The 13,967-nt window shown below is 44.8% G+C and overlaps 1 protein-coding gene across 3 annotated transcripts in view; it reads right to left on the bottom strand.

Annotated features, from left to right (window-relative positions):
- Positions 1–13,751, bottom strand: part of CRBN (cereblon) — a 45,003-nt gene extending 31,252 nt beyond the window's left edge. Inside the window, exons 1-3 of one of the 3 annotated variants that reach the window (XM_030568887.1) lie at positions 13,600–13,751; positions 2,558–2,667; positions 863–1,065 (exon numbers count right to left, since the gene is read on the bottom strand). In XM_030568887.1, coding sequence (XP_030424747.1) covers positions 863–1,065; positions 2,558–2,667; positions 13,600–13,666 — 380 coding nt within the window. In that variant the 5' untranslated portion in view covers positions 13,667–13,751. The remainder of the gene's footprint in view (positions 1–862; positions 1,066–2,557; positions 2,668–13,599) is intronic. The other 2 variants (XM_030568886.1, XM_030568885.1) reach the window with 2 other exon arrangements.
- Between the last annotated feature and the right edge of the window lie 216 nt (positions 13,752–13,967).

Raw genomic sequence — 13,967 nt, 5'->3', positions numbered from 1 at the left:
TGGCTTCTTCCCACATCAGCTACTGTACAGAAAGAAACCATATTTCTACTTCTTTCTAATCCCTTGTGGAACACCTCTTTGGCTGGTGCAGGTGGAGAGTGAAAGAGGGAGGGAAGGAAGGAGGAGCTATTGCAATTTGACTGTTTTAACTAGGACTCATGGAGACCCCCTCAGCTCTTATATGGCGGTGAGGGACGTGGCAAGAACAGCATCTTTCCAAGGTACACTGCCTATGACAGGGGAAGAGGGAAACAAGGGAGAAAACGATAAGGGACAGCTAAGAACCAAAGCAATGAGAAAAGCCTGACATCTTGGCGCGTACACACACACACACACCCCTCCACTATCTCCTCATTTGCCTTAGCTCTATTTGAATCATATGTCTAAGTATGTTACATACAAGTTATGCAGTCTGTGGTTTTAATTTGGGGAAAACAGAATCAGAAATACATACTTTCGATTACACATGCAAAACACACTTAAATAAATAAAGTTCTAGAAAATAAAAAACAAACCTCTGGTTTGTGTCCTTATGTTCCAGACCCTGAAACTTTTCATTTTAAGCAAAGAGAGCACTGCATTCAAACATTTAATTAAACCAATAAAATATTCACATAAAAAAACCCAAAAATGTATTATCCTCCATATTTCAAAGGGGATTATGTTTGTGATGTCATGAAACAAACCAATTAAATCTTTACATAATTAGGCAAACTTGGTTTTCTAACACACAACTCTATAAGCCATTAAAGCATGTAATATATGGCAGAAGTGTTTCAGCCATCTGTTTTTAATATTCTGCCCAAAGAAATCAGTGACAAAACATAAGCTTCATAGCATCAGTAACTACTGAGTATTTTACCTGTATGCAAGAACAGCAAAGGTTCTGTCTTTCTGAATTAAATTCCGCACCATGCTAACCTCTTGTGGGCGAAAAAGCTGAAGAGGCAAGGTTTGTCCAGGAATCAACATCATTACCACATGGGGCAACACTGGAATCATTTGACAGCTGTCGTCATCATGCACCGTTCTCCCATGAAACTCTTCCATATCAGAACCCAAATACTGTAAAGCAAAAAATATATATTACAGCATATTACTTTTGAGAGCTACAAGTTTTGGTGCTTAATAGGTATAAAGCAAGATCAAATGTCTAGCCTGAGGAGATGACAACATAATAGTATTTGCAAAGTTTCTAAAAATATTGAACAATGAAGGAATAAAGATTATAAAAAACTGGTTCTAATAGATTAATACAGGGGTTCTTTGTGGACTGCATCTTAATATTAATAGGTCACCTTCCCTCATACTCACAATCACGTGTACCCATCTTATATTTGAGATCACATAACATTCCTGTGGCAACTATACCAATTGCTTAAATGGAAAAGTAATATTAGGAAAATATATAATGATTGAACAGCTAGAAATGAGCAAGAGAACCATTGCCAAATGATTAGTCAGTTCCCTGCAGCTCATCAGCAAGCACTCCATAAGGGGCTTCTGGCCTGCAAGCTGCACTTAAGTTACAAAAATGTCCATCATCAGAGGGGGTAGCCGTGTTAGTGTGGATCTGTAAAAAGCGAAAAAGAGTTCTGTGGCACCTTATAAACTAACAGATGTATTGGAGCATAAGCTTTCATGGGTGAATACCCACTTCGTCAGCATGCATTCACCCATGAAAGCTTATGCTCCAATATGTCTGTTAGTCTATATGATGCCACAGGACTCTTTGTTGCTTTTTAAAAATGCCCATGGATTTAGTAACACTCTAAGAGAAGTGGAAGTACAACAGTGCAGGAATCCTGCAACATTTTAATGTCAAAGGAATATTTTACAGATTGTTCTGCTGGCCGTACAATAAACATAATTTTGCACATTGCTACCTAGAGATAGTGCCCATTCAAGTTTATGAAAACTTGAGTTTTTACTGTGTTTGATTTTTTTTAAATGCCTGGCCTTTTCATATGTAAAAACTTTGAATTATATTTAAATTGAAGATTTTTCAATTAGTTCTGAAATTTTGATATACTTTTGCTGGATGTGTGAAGTCTGTTATTTTCAGGCAGAACTGGCATGCCAGAGGCTACAGCCATGAACACTTACTGCTTTGTCAAAATGCCACAACCTTACTCTGGAAGACCCACTTATACACGAGAGGGTGGTGGCTTCAAGTAGCCATTCGATTCTACGCTGAAAATAAGGGTGACCACTGCGGCCATTCTTAGGATATAATCCCATATCTATTAAGTATATGATGGAGATCACCAACTAGAACTGTGCTAAATTAAATACCCACCATTTGTTTCTTGTAGAAGTTCAAGTTAGTTATATGTACCTAGGGGCTCTATTCCATTACTACTATAACTAAAAGGAGGGATTCCTGGGACAATATTTGAAAGAATAGTCTAAGTAACCTGACAACACTAGGAATGCCACTGCATTTATTCAAAAGCTTTAATTAAATCCAAGCCTGTATATTTACATACAACTGGATCAAAACCTCTTCACAAGAATGCTTAAGATGCTGTGGAAGGCACACAGAAAAACCACATACCACGTGTGATGTTGGCAAACTGGTGTCAAAATTAATGTTTGGCTTTTCAGCTTCTTTACTATCTTGATCTTCAACTTCCATTTCAAGGTCATCCTCTTCCTCGCTCTCTGCTAACAATCAGGAAACAGAATGTCAAGAAGAAACATCATCCAAAAAGTGTTAAGCTACCTCGGAAACGCAAAGCATCAGGAAAAAGACGATACACAGCATCCCTGGAATATATCCTTCGGTCGGCAAATGATCTTCATATTTATAAATTGTTGAAAAACAAATGAGTTTTACCTCTTTGGGAAACTATTTTCTTGATGTTGCACAGAATCACATTTTCACAGAAACAGTCGAGGGCTGGTAATATGTTTTCAAGGTACCAAACAGAAAAAGGTGCAGCAATTATTACATTGTCACCAAAGATGTCCAATTATAATACAAAGTAGTACTTCTTAATTCCAAATTTTTACTCACATTATGTAAGGAAATGAACTGAAGGAACCCAGAAAACTACGCTATATGGCAAGATGTTTAAATATGTTATTACATTTATAGTACTTTGAAATTTAGACAATTGTATAATAAAAGTTAGTAGTAGTATCTACATAAAATGAGCTAAAAGAAATAGCAAGTTCTATGCCCATTTGAGCCCCATTTCAGACCAAGTTTTTTGTTGTTGTCGTTGTTAACCTCTCGTCATTGTGTGAAAGACCCACACAAATCAGTAAGTGAAACTAAGTTACTATGAAGGGAAGCCATAAACTTGATTCTTTAGACACTGCTGTCAAATACAAAAGTAAATAATATGTAAAACTGGAGGAAAGTAGTAATCTCTTGCATTACAGTAATTAAACATGTTACTTCTAAAAATATTTTCAGACAGAAGTGTGATTTTTAAATTTTCAATGTCCATTTTAATCTATTACTTCCATAATCTATATGTAGTAAATATATCTCCTATATAAGAAAAGTATTTAAGTGATTTGGTGTTCACAATAGTTACTTCAGTTACATATAAAATGTGTTAAAAAATTTAAATATCTTTCTACTGTATTAAATGTAAGAGACTACAGTGGAGAAAATCAAAGTCATACACGTCTCTAAAAACTGCTAACTAGTGATCATTCTAGGCATAGGGTACGTCTACACTACGAGATTATTCCGATTTTACATAAACCGGTTTTGTAAAACAGCTTGTACAAAGTCGAGTGCACGCAGCCACACTAAGCACACTAATTTGGTGGTTTGCATCCATGTACCGAGGCTAGCGTCGATTTCCAGAGCGTTGCACTGTGGGTAGCTATCCCGTAGCTATCCCATAGTTCCCGCAGTCTCCCCCGCCCCTTGGAATTCTGGGTTGAGATCCCAGTGCCTGATGGGGCAAAAAACATTGTCGTGGGTGGTTCTGGGTACAGCCTCACCGCTCCCTCCAAGAAAGCAGCAGACAACCGTTTCATGCCTTTTTTCCTGGGTGAACTGTGCAAACGCCATATCACAGCAAGCATGGACCCTGCTCAGATCAAGACCACAACCGTGGACGTTGTAAACACCTTGCGCATTCTCGTGCAGTTTACGCTGAACCGGGACCTGCAAAGCCAGGCGAGGAGGCGGCGGCTACGGCAGAGCAGAGACAAGAGCGATGAGGACATGGACACAGAATTCTCTCAAACCACGGGCCCCTGCGCTTTGGAGATCCTGCTGGTAATGGGGCAGGTTCTAGCCATTGAACGCCGATTTTGGGCCTGGGAAACAAGCACAGACTGGTGGGACTGCATAGTTTTGCAGGTGTGGGACAATTTGCAGTGGCTGCGAAACTTTCGCATGCGTAAGGGCACTTTCATGGAACTTTGTGACTTGCTTTCTCCTGCCCTGAAACGCCATAATACCAAGCCCCCACAGTTGAGAAGCGAGTGGCAATAAGTCCTCTGGAAGCTTGCAATGCCAGACAGCTACCAGTCAGTCGGGAATCAATTTGGAGTGGGAAAATCTATTGTGGGGGCTGCTGTGATGCAAGTAGCCAAAGCAATCATTAAACTGCTGCTACGAAAGGTTGTGACTCTGGGAAATGTGCAGGTCATAGTGGATGGCTTTGCTGCAATGGGATTCCCTAACTGTGTGTGTGTGTGTGGGGGGGAGATGGAACCCATATCCCTATCTTGGCACCGGAGCACCAGGGCACCCAGTACGTAAACCGCAAAGGGTACTTTTCAATGGTGCTGCAAGCACTAGTGGATCACAAGGGACGTTTCACCAACATCCACGTGGGATGGCCAGGAAGGGTTCATGACGCTAGCGTCTTCAGGAAAACTACTCTGTTTAAACGGCTGCAGCAAGGGAATTACTTCCCAGACCAGAAAATAACAGTTGGGGATGTTGAAATGCCTGTAGTTATCCTGGGTGATCCAGCCTACCCCTTGATGCCATGGCTTATGAAGTCATACACAGGCAGCCTGGAAAGTAGTCAGGAGCTGTTCAACTACAGGCTGAGCAAGTGCAGAATGGGGGTAGAATGTGCATTTGGCCGTTTAAAGGTACGCTGGCGCACATTACTGACTCCCTCAGACCTCAGCCAAACCAATGTCCCCATTGTTATTGCTGCTTGCTTTGTGCTCCACAGTCTCTGCCAGAGTAAGGGGGAGACCTTTATGGTCGGGTGGGAGGCTGAGGCAAATCACCTGGCCGCTGATTACGCACAGCCAGACACCAGGGCGATTAGAAGAGCACACCACGAAGCGGTGCGCATCAGAGAAGCTTTGAAAATGAGTTTCATCACGGGCCAGGGTACGGTGTGACTGTTGTGTTTGTTTCCCCTTGATGAACCCCCCCTTGATTGACTCATTCCCCATAAGCAACCCACCCTCCCCCTTCGATTACAGCTTGCTTAAGGAAATAAAGTCACTATCGTTTAAAAATCATGTATTCTTTATTAAAAAGTCATTATAAAAAGAGGGAGAGAACTGACAAGGTATTGTGAGTGTGGTTTGGGAGGAGGATAGGAGGGAAGGAAAAGGTCCCAAAAAATATTTTGAAGTAATGACAGCCTTTTGGTTGGACTGTCCACGGTGGTGGAGTGCGCGGGTGCACGAAGCCTTCCCCCACACTTTTTTACACGTCTGGGTGAGGAAGATGTGGTGAGGGTGGTTACACAGGGGCTGCAGCAGCACTCTGTGACCCTGCTGCTGTTCCTGAAGCTCCACCAGACGTCGGAGGATGTCAGTTTGATCACGCAGCAGCCCCAGCGTTGCATCCTGCCACCGCATATCTTCCTGCCTACATCTCTGATCTTCCTGGCGCCACCTCTCATCTTGAGCGTCCCTCCTGTCCTCTCGTTCACTGGCATCTTTCCTGTAATTTGATACCAAGTCCTTCCACTCATTCAGATGAGATCTTTCATTGTGGGTTACTTCCATGATTTCTGAGAACGTCGTCTTGAGTCTTTTTTTTCCTCTGCCTTATCTGAGATAGCCTTCGGGATGGAGTAGGGAGAATTGAAAAATTTGCAGCTGCATGAGGTAGGTAAAAAAAGGGAGAAAAGTATTTAAAAAGATACATTTTACAGAACAATGGTTATACTCTTTCACAGTGAACAACACTATTCACCTTACATAGCACATGTGATTTCACCACAAGGTCGCATTTTGCATCTTAATATTGAGTGCCTGCGGCTCTGGTGTTAGAGATCTCACAGATGCAGGTCCGGGCAGCAGAATTCAGCTTGCATGCAGCCATGGTAAGCCATTGTCTTTCGGTTTCTGCAGCCTTCATATACACAGTGCCCTCCTTTCCCAAATACCAAGCAAAGCCCGTTCAGTGCTGCTTCTTTCCTGTTAACATGCTGCTGCAGAAACCACCCCGTCACCCAATTCTCTGGGATGATCGCTTTATCCCTCCCCCCAACGTATGGCTGGTATCATGGAAGATCACTGCTAATCATCCCCCTTCCCCCGCCACCGCGTGGCTGGTAGCAAGGGAAGATCCCTGCTAGCCAAACGCAAAAAAGCTCAGCGCCATTACCCCCCTTCCCTCCCCCTACTTGGCTACCTGCAAGGAAGGATCTCTTTTAAGCAACAGGCAAACAGGCCAGTAGGAATGGCCATCTCTGTCCCCTTAATTAAATTCCTGAATTTCAACCAGGTTACCACGAATGATATCATTCTCCTGAGGATAACACAGCGAGATAAAGAACAGATGTTGCTTGAATGCCAGCAATCACCGGGACCATACGCAGCTAGGCTTTGTCATGCAATGATACCAGATTACTTGCTACATGCATGGCGTGGTCAAGTGTCCAACCATGGTGGACGGAATAAGGCTGCTTTGCCCAGAAACCTTCTGCAAAGGCTTTTGAAGTACCTCCAGGAGAGCTTCATGGAGATGTCTCTGGAGGATTTCCGCTCCATCCCCAGACATGTTAACAAACTTTTCCAATAACTGTACTGGCCGCGAATGCATCCCAAGTCCTCAGGGCAAACCAATCATTAAAAAACGCTCATTTTTAAACTATGTTTTATATTTACAAAGGTACACTCACCAGAGGTCGCTTCCATGGCTTCATTGTCAGGGCTACTGGCTTGGGAGGGCAATTCCATCTGTGTGAGAAAAAGCTCCTGGCTGTTGGGGAGAATGGAGTGCTGTGTGCTCTCTGCAAGCTCGTCCTCCTCTTCCTCCTCCTCCTCATCTTCCCCGTCCGCAGAATCCTCAGCCATGGCTTGCCACCCCCACCTCGGAATCCACGGACAGGAGTGGGGAACTAGTGGCGGACCCCCCTACAATTGCATGCAGCTCAGTGTAGAAGCGGCATGTTTTCGGCCCTGCCCGGACCTTCCGTTTGCTTCTTTGGTTTCCTGGTAGGCTTGTCTGAGCTCCTTAATTTTCACTCTGCACTGCACTGAGTCCCTGGTGTGGCCTTTCTCCATCATAGCCTTGGAAATTTTTTCAAATGTTTTTTCATTTCATCTTTTGGAATGGAGTTCTTTAGCACAGAATCCTCTCCTCATATAGCGATCAGATCCAGTACCTGCCGTGCGGTCCATGCTTGAGTTCTTTTTCAATTCTCAGGAGACTGCATTGTTACCTGTGCTGATGAGCTCTGCGCGGTCACCTGTGCTGGTGAGCTCTCCACGCTGGTAAAACAGGAAATGAAATTCAAAAGTTCACGGGGCTTTTCCTGTCTACCTGGCCAGTGCATCCGAGTTCAGATTGCTGTCCAGAGTGGTCACAGTGGTGCTCTGTGGGATACCGCCCGGAGGCCAATACCGTTGATTTGCGGCCACACTAACTCTAATCTGATAAGGTAATACCGATTTCAGCGCTACTCCTCTCGTCAAGGAGGAGTACAGAAACCAGTTTAAAGAGCCCTTTATATCGATATAAAGGGCCTCGTTGTGTGGACGGGTGCGGTGTTAAATCGGTTTAACTCTGCTAAAATTGGTTTAAACGCGTAGTGTAGACCAGGCCATAACCACTGACTACATAATGGCTACTGTTAGTTTATATTGGGGTAGGCAACCTATGGCATACATGCCAAAGACAGACGGAAGCTGATTTTCATTGGCACTCACACTGCCTGGGTCCTGACCATCGGTCTGGAGGGCTCTGCATTTTAATTTAATTTTAAATGAAGCTTCTTAAACATTTTAAAAACCGTATTTACTTTACAAACAACAATAGTTTAGTTATATATTATAGACTTATAGAAAGAGACCTTCTAAAAACATTACTGGCACGAGAAACCTTACATTAGAGTGAATAAATGAAGACTCGGCACGCCACTTCTGAAAGGCTGCTGACCCCTGTGCAATGAGCTAATTAAACAACACTTCTCCTTTAGTTGCATGACACTCATATTTTTTCTTCAGAAGAGGAATGAAAATGACCTTCACATGATATATTCATGCCTAGCTTTCATGTAAGGATGTCTAAAATAGATGTGCAGGATTCTAGCAATAAATGCTGAGTAGCGAATCTATTGTAATGGTGCTAAATACATCACTCAGATCTTGAACTACAACACAGAAAGGACTTAATATAAGGGTTGTGACAGATTTCTTGCTCAGCTTTTGTTTTTATAATTAATATGTTCTTTAAAATAAACAAAGAAAACAAAACCAAGTAACAAATACAAACCACAAATATTGACAAAGATCAGCAGCTGCATCTTATTTCAAAATCACAATAAGAGAGGTCAGACTTATAAAAGTAAGATGTCTCAGGATGAACAATTCTATTCTCAGCAATGGAAGTGCAGACTACATAAATCTTCCCTTACCAAGACCCTATTGATTTCAAAAGTAGAGGTAAAGGGGCACAATGAGAAAGAAACCAACAGCCTTTCTGGGACTCTGTGATGATGCATGACAACCTGCATGTCTTTTAAGTTATGATGTGTCTGTAAATGATCTTAAAATAAGGTAAATATTGAATAGATTGCAAAAGCAGTGAACATGGCATTTCTCAGATTCTCCTCTTCACCCATCACAAGTGAATGCTACAGATGCAAGCTTTACCAAATACTTGGCTGATAGTTTTCTATATTTCCAGTGGACAATTACTTCTCCTAAGGGAAATCTGTGCTACTGCAGGTGCGCATAATGAATGAGCCATGCATACTTTTAATTTTTTTACACAGAGAAAAGCTTCTGCCAAAATGTCGCTGCAGTTCTGCCTGTTGCGTCAGCCACAGTGCCCTGTGGTAAGCAAGAACAGTAGCAGCTCCCAGCAGAAAATTTCCGCAGTTCCACCTTTTGCCCACCAGAAGGCACTGTGGCGATAGTCCATAGCAGCAGCTCCTGGCTAGCTAGGGAATAGAAAGAGCCTGCCTTCTTCACAGCACCAGTCAGGCCAGGTCAGGAGACAGGGGCTATGGAGAGACTGACAACATGGGGTGCTGTGCGGGAAAGGGGCTCATAAGGGCTAGTAGAGGAGGACAGACTACGCAGCAGGGGCTGAATGGGAGTGGAGGAACACGGCCACATGGGGGAAGGAGGTTCAGGGCCACATGGTGACAGGGGAGGGGGTGCAGAGCTACATTGGGACAGAGGGTGGCTGAGTGGGGATAGGGGGAAGAGGTACATTTCATGGGGACAGTGGCAAATGTGCCTGACTGAATGGGAGAGGCTAGGGGTCAGCCAGGGTCTGCATGGGAGAAGCTCCCTACAATCTCTCCCCTCCACTCCCAAAAACCTGTTCCATACTTTTCCCACCCATACCTAAAACCCTCCAAGTTCACACCCAGGCTCCTTTCCAGCAATTTACTTCCCTCTCCCTCAGCTCCTCCATTACCCCTGACCTCCCCAAGCCTTTGCACTGCTTCTGAGAGGTGCAGAAAATACATTTCTGTATTGTAGTTTAAATGAATTATTATTCAGAGTTCTGTATTAATATGCCTAGTAAGGAATCTATTTGTTAAAAAATATTTCCTGAATCTTTTTTCTTTTCTGTATTATTACAGACCAACTTGCTAACAAGTATTTTGAACTAAATGATCAAAAAAATTGAAACTGGTGTGATTATATTGTTATTTTTGATACATAAAATATGCATAATTTTAAAATATTGTGTGTAGAATTTTTATTTTGCTGGTGCACAATTCCACCAGGAGTAAATTACATTTGAAAATGTTGTGCTAATATATTTTACATTACTTTCCACATAGGAGGAAATGATTTGATTTGACTGTGTTATGAACCTTGCACATATAACATTTCTCCCTCTCATATGAATATTTTAACAAGCTGGCTCAATTCTAGGTGCAGAATGCATATTAATAGGAAATGACGAGTCTGACAACCCCCTAATCTCATTTCCTATATTGTCTTAACTATATTTTGGAGCTCTAAACACTTAGACGTCTTCCCAGTTATTTTTTAAACATATTTAATTTCTACTTAGAGTTGTCTCCCACTTTCTCCAGGGAGAAGTCCTGTCTATATTATAAAATCAATTGTATTCATGTCAGCATTAGGCCCTCCTTTTTTAAAACTTCATACCCAAAAGATTTTTGCTAGTTGATTCCTTCCATCTAAAAATGATATTCTGGTTTAAATGAACTCTCATTCAGTTACATCACTGGGTAATGGGTTTCTGTGTTTTTTTAATTCTAAAAAAGAGGTAGGAAGAAAAGGAGATGTTTTGTTGGTTTCAAACAGAGAGACTAGAAAGCATAATTTGTAGATTAAAAATCAGTTGTGTCCTGCAAACTTTTGCATAGTATTGCCAAAATATATATTAACTGCGGTGTGCTGGCCGAATGAGCCTGGAAGCCTCTGAGGAATGATGACTCATTTTACTGCAGTAGTACAATGTGAACACCGAAAGAGCATCAGTGTCTTTATTTTTCTACAAAATTTTATCAGAAAAAAATTAGAGGGAAGACAGAGTACATCTTGCCTTCTCTTACCTAAAAGAAACTATTTGATTTTTCAGTTGAAGGTAAAATGTGACCTTTAGTATATTAAAACTATGCTAAAGTCAGGGCAAGCACCCAAGATAATATTCAAACCACATGACAGACCTTACATTTACATTGTAGAAGGCCGATCACTAATCTAGGTACTCAAACGTATCTCATCAATCACAAATATTAATGAATTTACTCTCAATGCCTTTATGAGGTGAGAAAGTACCTCATGTTATAGCTGGGAAAAGGAGGTTCAGGGAAAAGATTAAGGCAGGCATTTTCAAAGGAGTCTAAGGGAGTTAGGCAACCGACTCACTGAATTTCAATGTCAATTAAGCACCTAATTCTCTGGGCTTATCCACAATAGGAAATTTACTATTATAACTATATCAGTTTGGCTTCCCATGTGGACACACTTAGTCTGGAATAGGAATGCCTTTTTCTAGATTAATTCATACCACTTCCAAACCAACATAAACTAACACGGAGAAGGCACTCATTCCAAAAGAAGTGTGTCCACATGGGGAGTCATAGCAGTATAATAATAGTGGTTTCCTTATGTTGGCAAATTTCCCCTGCAGACAAGCCCTTACTCTGCTTTAAATTTCTTATCTTGAGTGGTTCAAGGTCACACAGAAAGTCTGTGATAGGAGTGTCATAAACATATGACAAGGAGGAGGAATTGACTCCAGATTTCTTGAGTTAAGTGCTTTAACCATGGTCCATCCCAGCTTCCCTGCTTATTAGTGAGATTTACATCGTTCAAACTGAAAGTTTCTTCTTGGACTTCAAACTAACATAGTAACTCTTGAGCTATAGATAAAGGTACCTGCAGTTCTCCTTGAATCAGTGCTCAGCATCCCTGTAAATCATAGATTTACATAAATCATACATTGAATATCCAATTCTCCATTTACATGGGCATGAACTTGATCTAAAAGATAAAGTTTCCATTCCTAACTTCTAACACACATTCAATATTTAATTATTTTGCCCTTCTATGCTGGCTCCTGGCTGATGTTTAACTTCTGTACATTCCCTGCTGTAAGTAAGCAGCAAGCAAATACTAGACAATGACATGACATAGGAAGGCTGAAAGACTGCAGCTTCATTTGTAAAGCACTGTTTCCTCTGCATATCTTACCCCCTGCTTAAATACTGATTGCAACTACATGAGCAGCAATAAAAAAAATAATCAGAGAACGCCTCCCATTTCTGTCTAAGCTTCCTCAACACACACAAACAAAAGTAAAAGTGAAAACAGTAGATGCTGCTGTTGTGCCTTCTTCTGAACAAGAGCAGTCCTCTGCCAGGGCTATTCTCCTGGAGGCAGATTCAGAGCACCCCTGAAACCAAGAGGGATGGCTGTACATAAGCACTCAAACACCACATCCTAACACAGCCTGTCTTCCTTCCCTTCCTCACCATCTGCTAAATGACCTGTTCTCTCCTACTTTCCCCTAATCTGATCATGCCTGGTCCCCCACTGAAAAACACCTCTATTAATATCATGTCCCTCTATTATTTGTATTCTACACTGAGACCACTATACAGCAATCCCTCCTCCACTGCAGAGTCCTCAGGTTCCCTCCTCTGCTCACCGAGTCCAAGACCTTTCCCTAGACCTCTCACTTGCTTCCCCACCATACCAGTGCTGCAGTATTCCACCACCTAGCCCCACCCATTATTCCCCAATGATGTCCCAGGCTTCTGGATCCTGGTGACATTTTCAGAGGCCCCCCTAAAAATGACACCCCCCTTTGTTCTTCCCCTCCCTGCACCACAGTTTCCTGCCCCACTGCTTCTCATTGCAGTTCCATACCCCACCATGCCAGATTCCTGCCCCCTCACCACATCCCTCTTACCCCTGTGCCACAGGCTCCTGACATCCCACACAGCCCCCTGACACCCCTGCATCACAGGTCTCTGCCCCTCATTGCAGCCCCCTGCTCCCTTGTGCCACAGGCTCGTGCCCCCCATCCTACAGGGCCCTGCCCCCCACCCCACAGGGCCCTGCCCCCCATCCCACAGGGCCCTGACCCCCACCGGAGCCCCCCTATCCCACAGGGCCCTGTCCCCCACCGGAGCCCCCCATCACACAGGGTCCTGCCCCCCACCGCAGCCTCTTTGCCCCCCATCCCAGAGCCCTGCCCCCCACCGGAGCCCCCCCATCCCACAGGATCCTGCCCCCCATCCCAGAGCCCTGCCCCCTCCACAGCCCTCTGCCCCCCATCCCACAGGGCCCTGCCCCCCATCGGAGCCCCCTCATCTTCAGGGTCCTGCCCCCCACCGCAGCCTCTTTGCCCCCATCCCAGAGCCCTGCCCCCCACCGCAGCCCTCTGCCCCCCATCTCACAGGGCCCTGCCCCCCCACCGCAGCCCTCTGCCCCCATCCCACAGGGCCCTGCCCCCCACCGCAGCCCTCTGCCCCCCATCTCACAGGGCCCTGCCCCCCCACCGCAGCCCTCTGCCCCCCATCCCAGAGCCCTGCCCCCCACCGCAGCCCTCTGCCCCCATCCCACAGGGCCCTGCCCCCCCCGCCCCTTGCCCCCGCGCCCCCCTCCAGCCGAGCTCCTTTTCTCCACCCCTCGCCCAGCCCGTCCCTCGCTCTCCCCCCGCGCAGGGAGCCGGGCCGGGGCGGCGGCAGCGGCCAGTACCGGGCAGGAGCTGCAGGTGATTCCCCATGTTGTTGTCGGGCTCCCCGCCTCCCTCCTCGGCAGCCATCGCTGTTTACCCGGAGAGGAGCCTGGGAAGCCGCCGGGCGAGAGGAGGAGCCGCCGGGGAATCGCGCCGACCCGCGGCCATGACGAGGCGCGGCACAGCGACCCCTAGCGCCCAGCGGGGTGGGAGCGGCCGGGAGAGCCGCGGGCTGAGCCGAGCCGAGCCGAGCCGGGCGCCCCTCACCGTGTCACGTCCCGCGAGGAACCTTCTTCGCGCTACCGGCAGCGGCGGGGTTAACGGGCGGGGCGGGGAGGTCAATGGCTGATCTCTCCCCCCAGCGCCGCAGGTTCCCTGTGAGCGCTTC

Source organism: Gopherus evgoodei, chromosome 7 (assembly GCF_007399415.2).
Source record: "Gopherus evgoodei ecotype Sinaloan lineage chromosome 7, rGopEvg1_v1.p, whole genome shotgun sequence".
Taxonomy (NCBI): Eukaryota; Metazoa; Chordata; order Testudines; family Testudinidae; genus Gopherus; species Gopherus evgoodei.
This window is presented reverse-complemented; position numbering and strand designations above follow the sequence as displayed.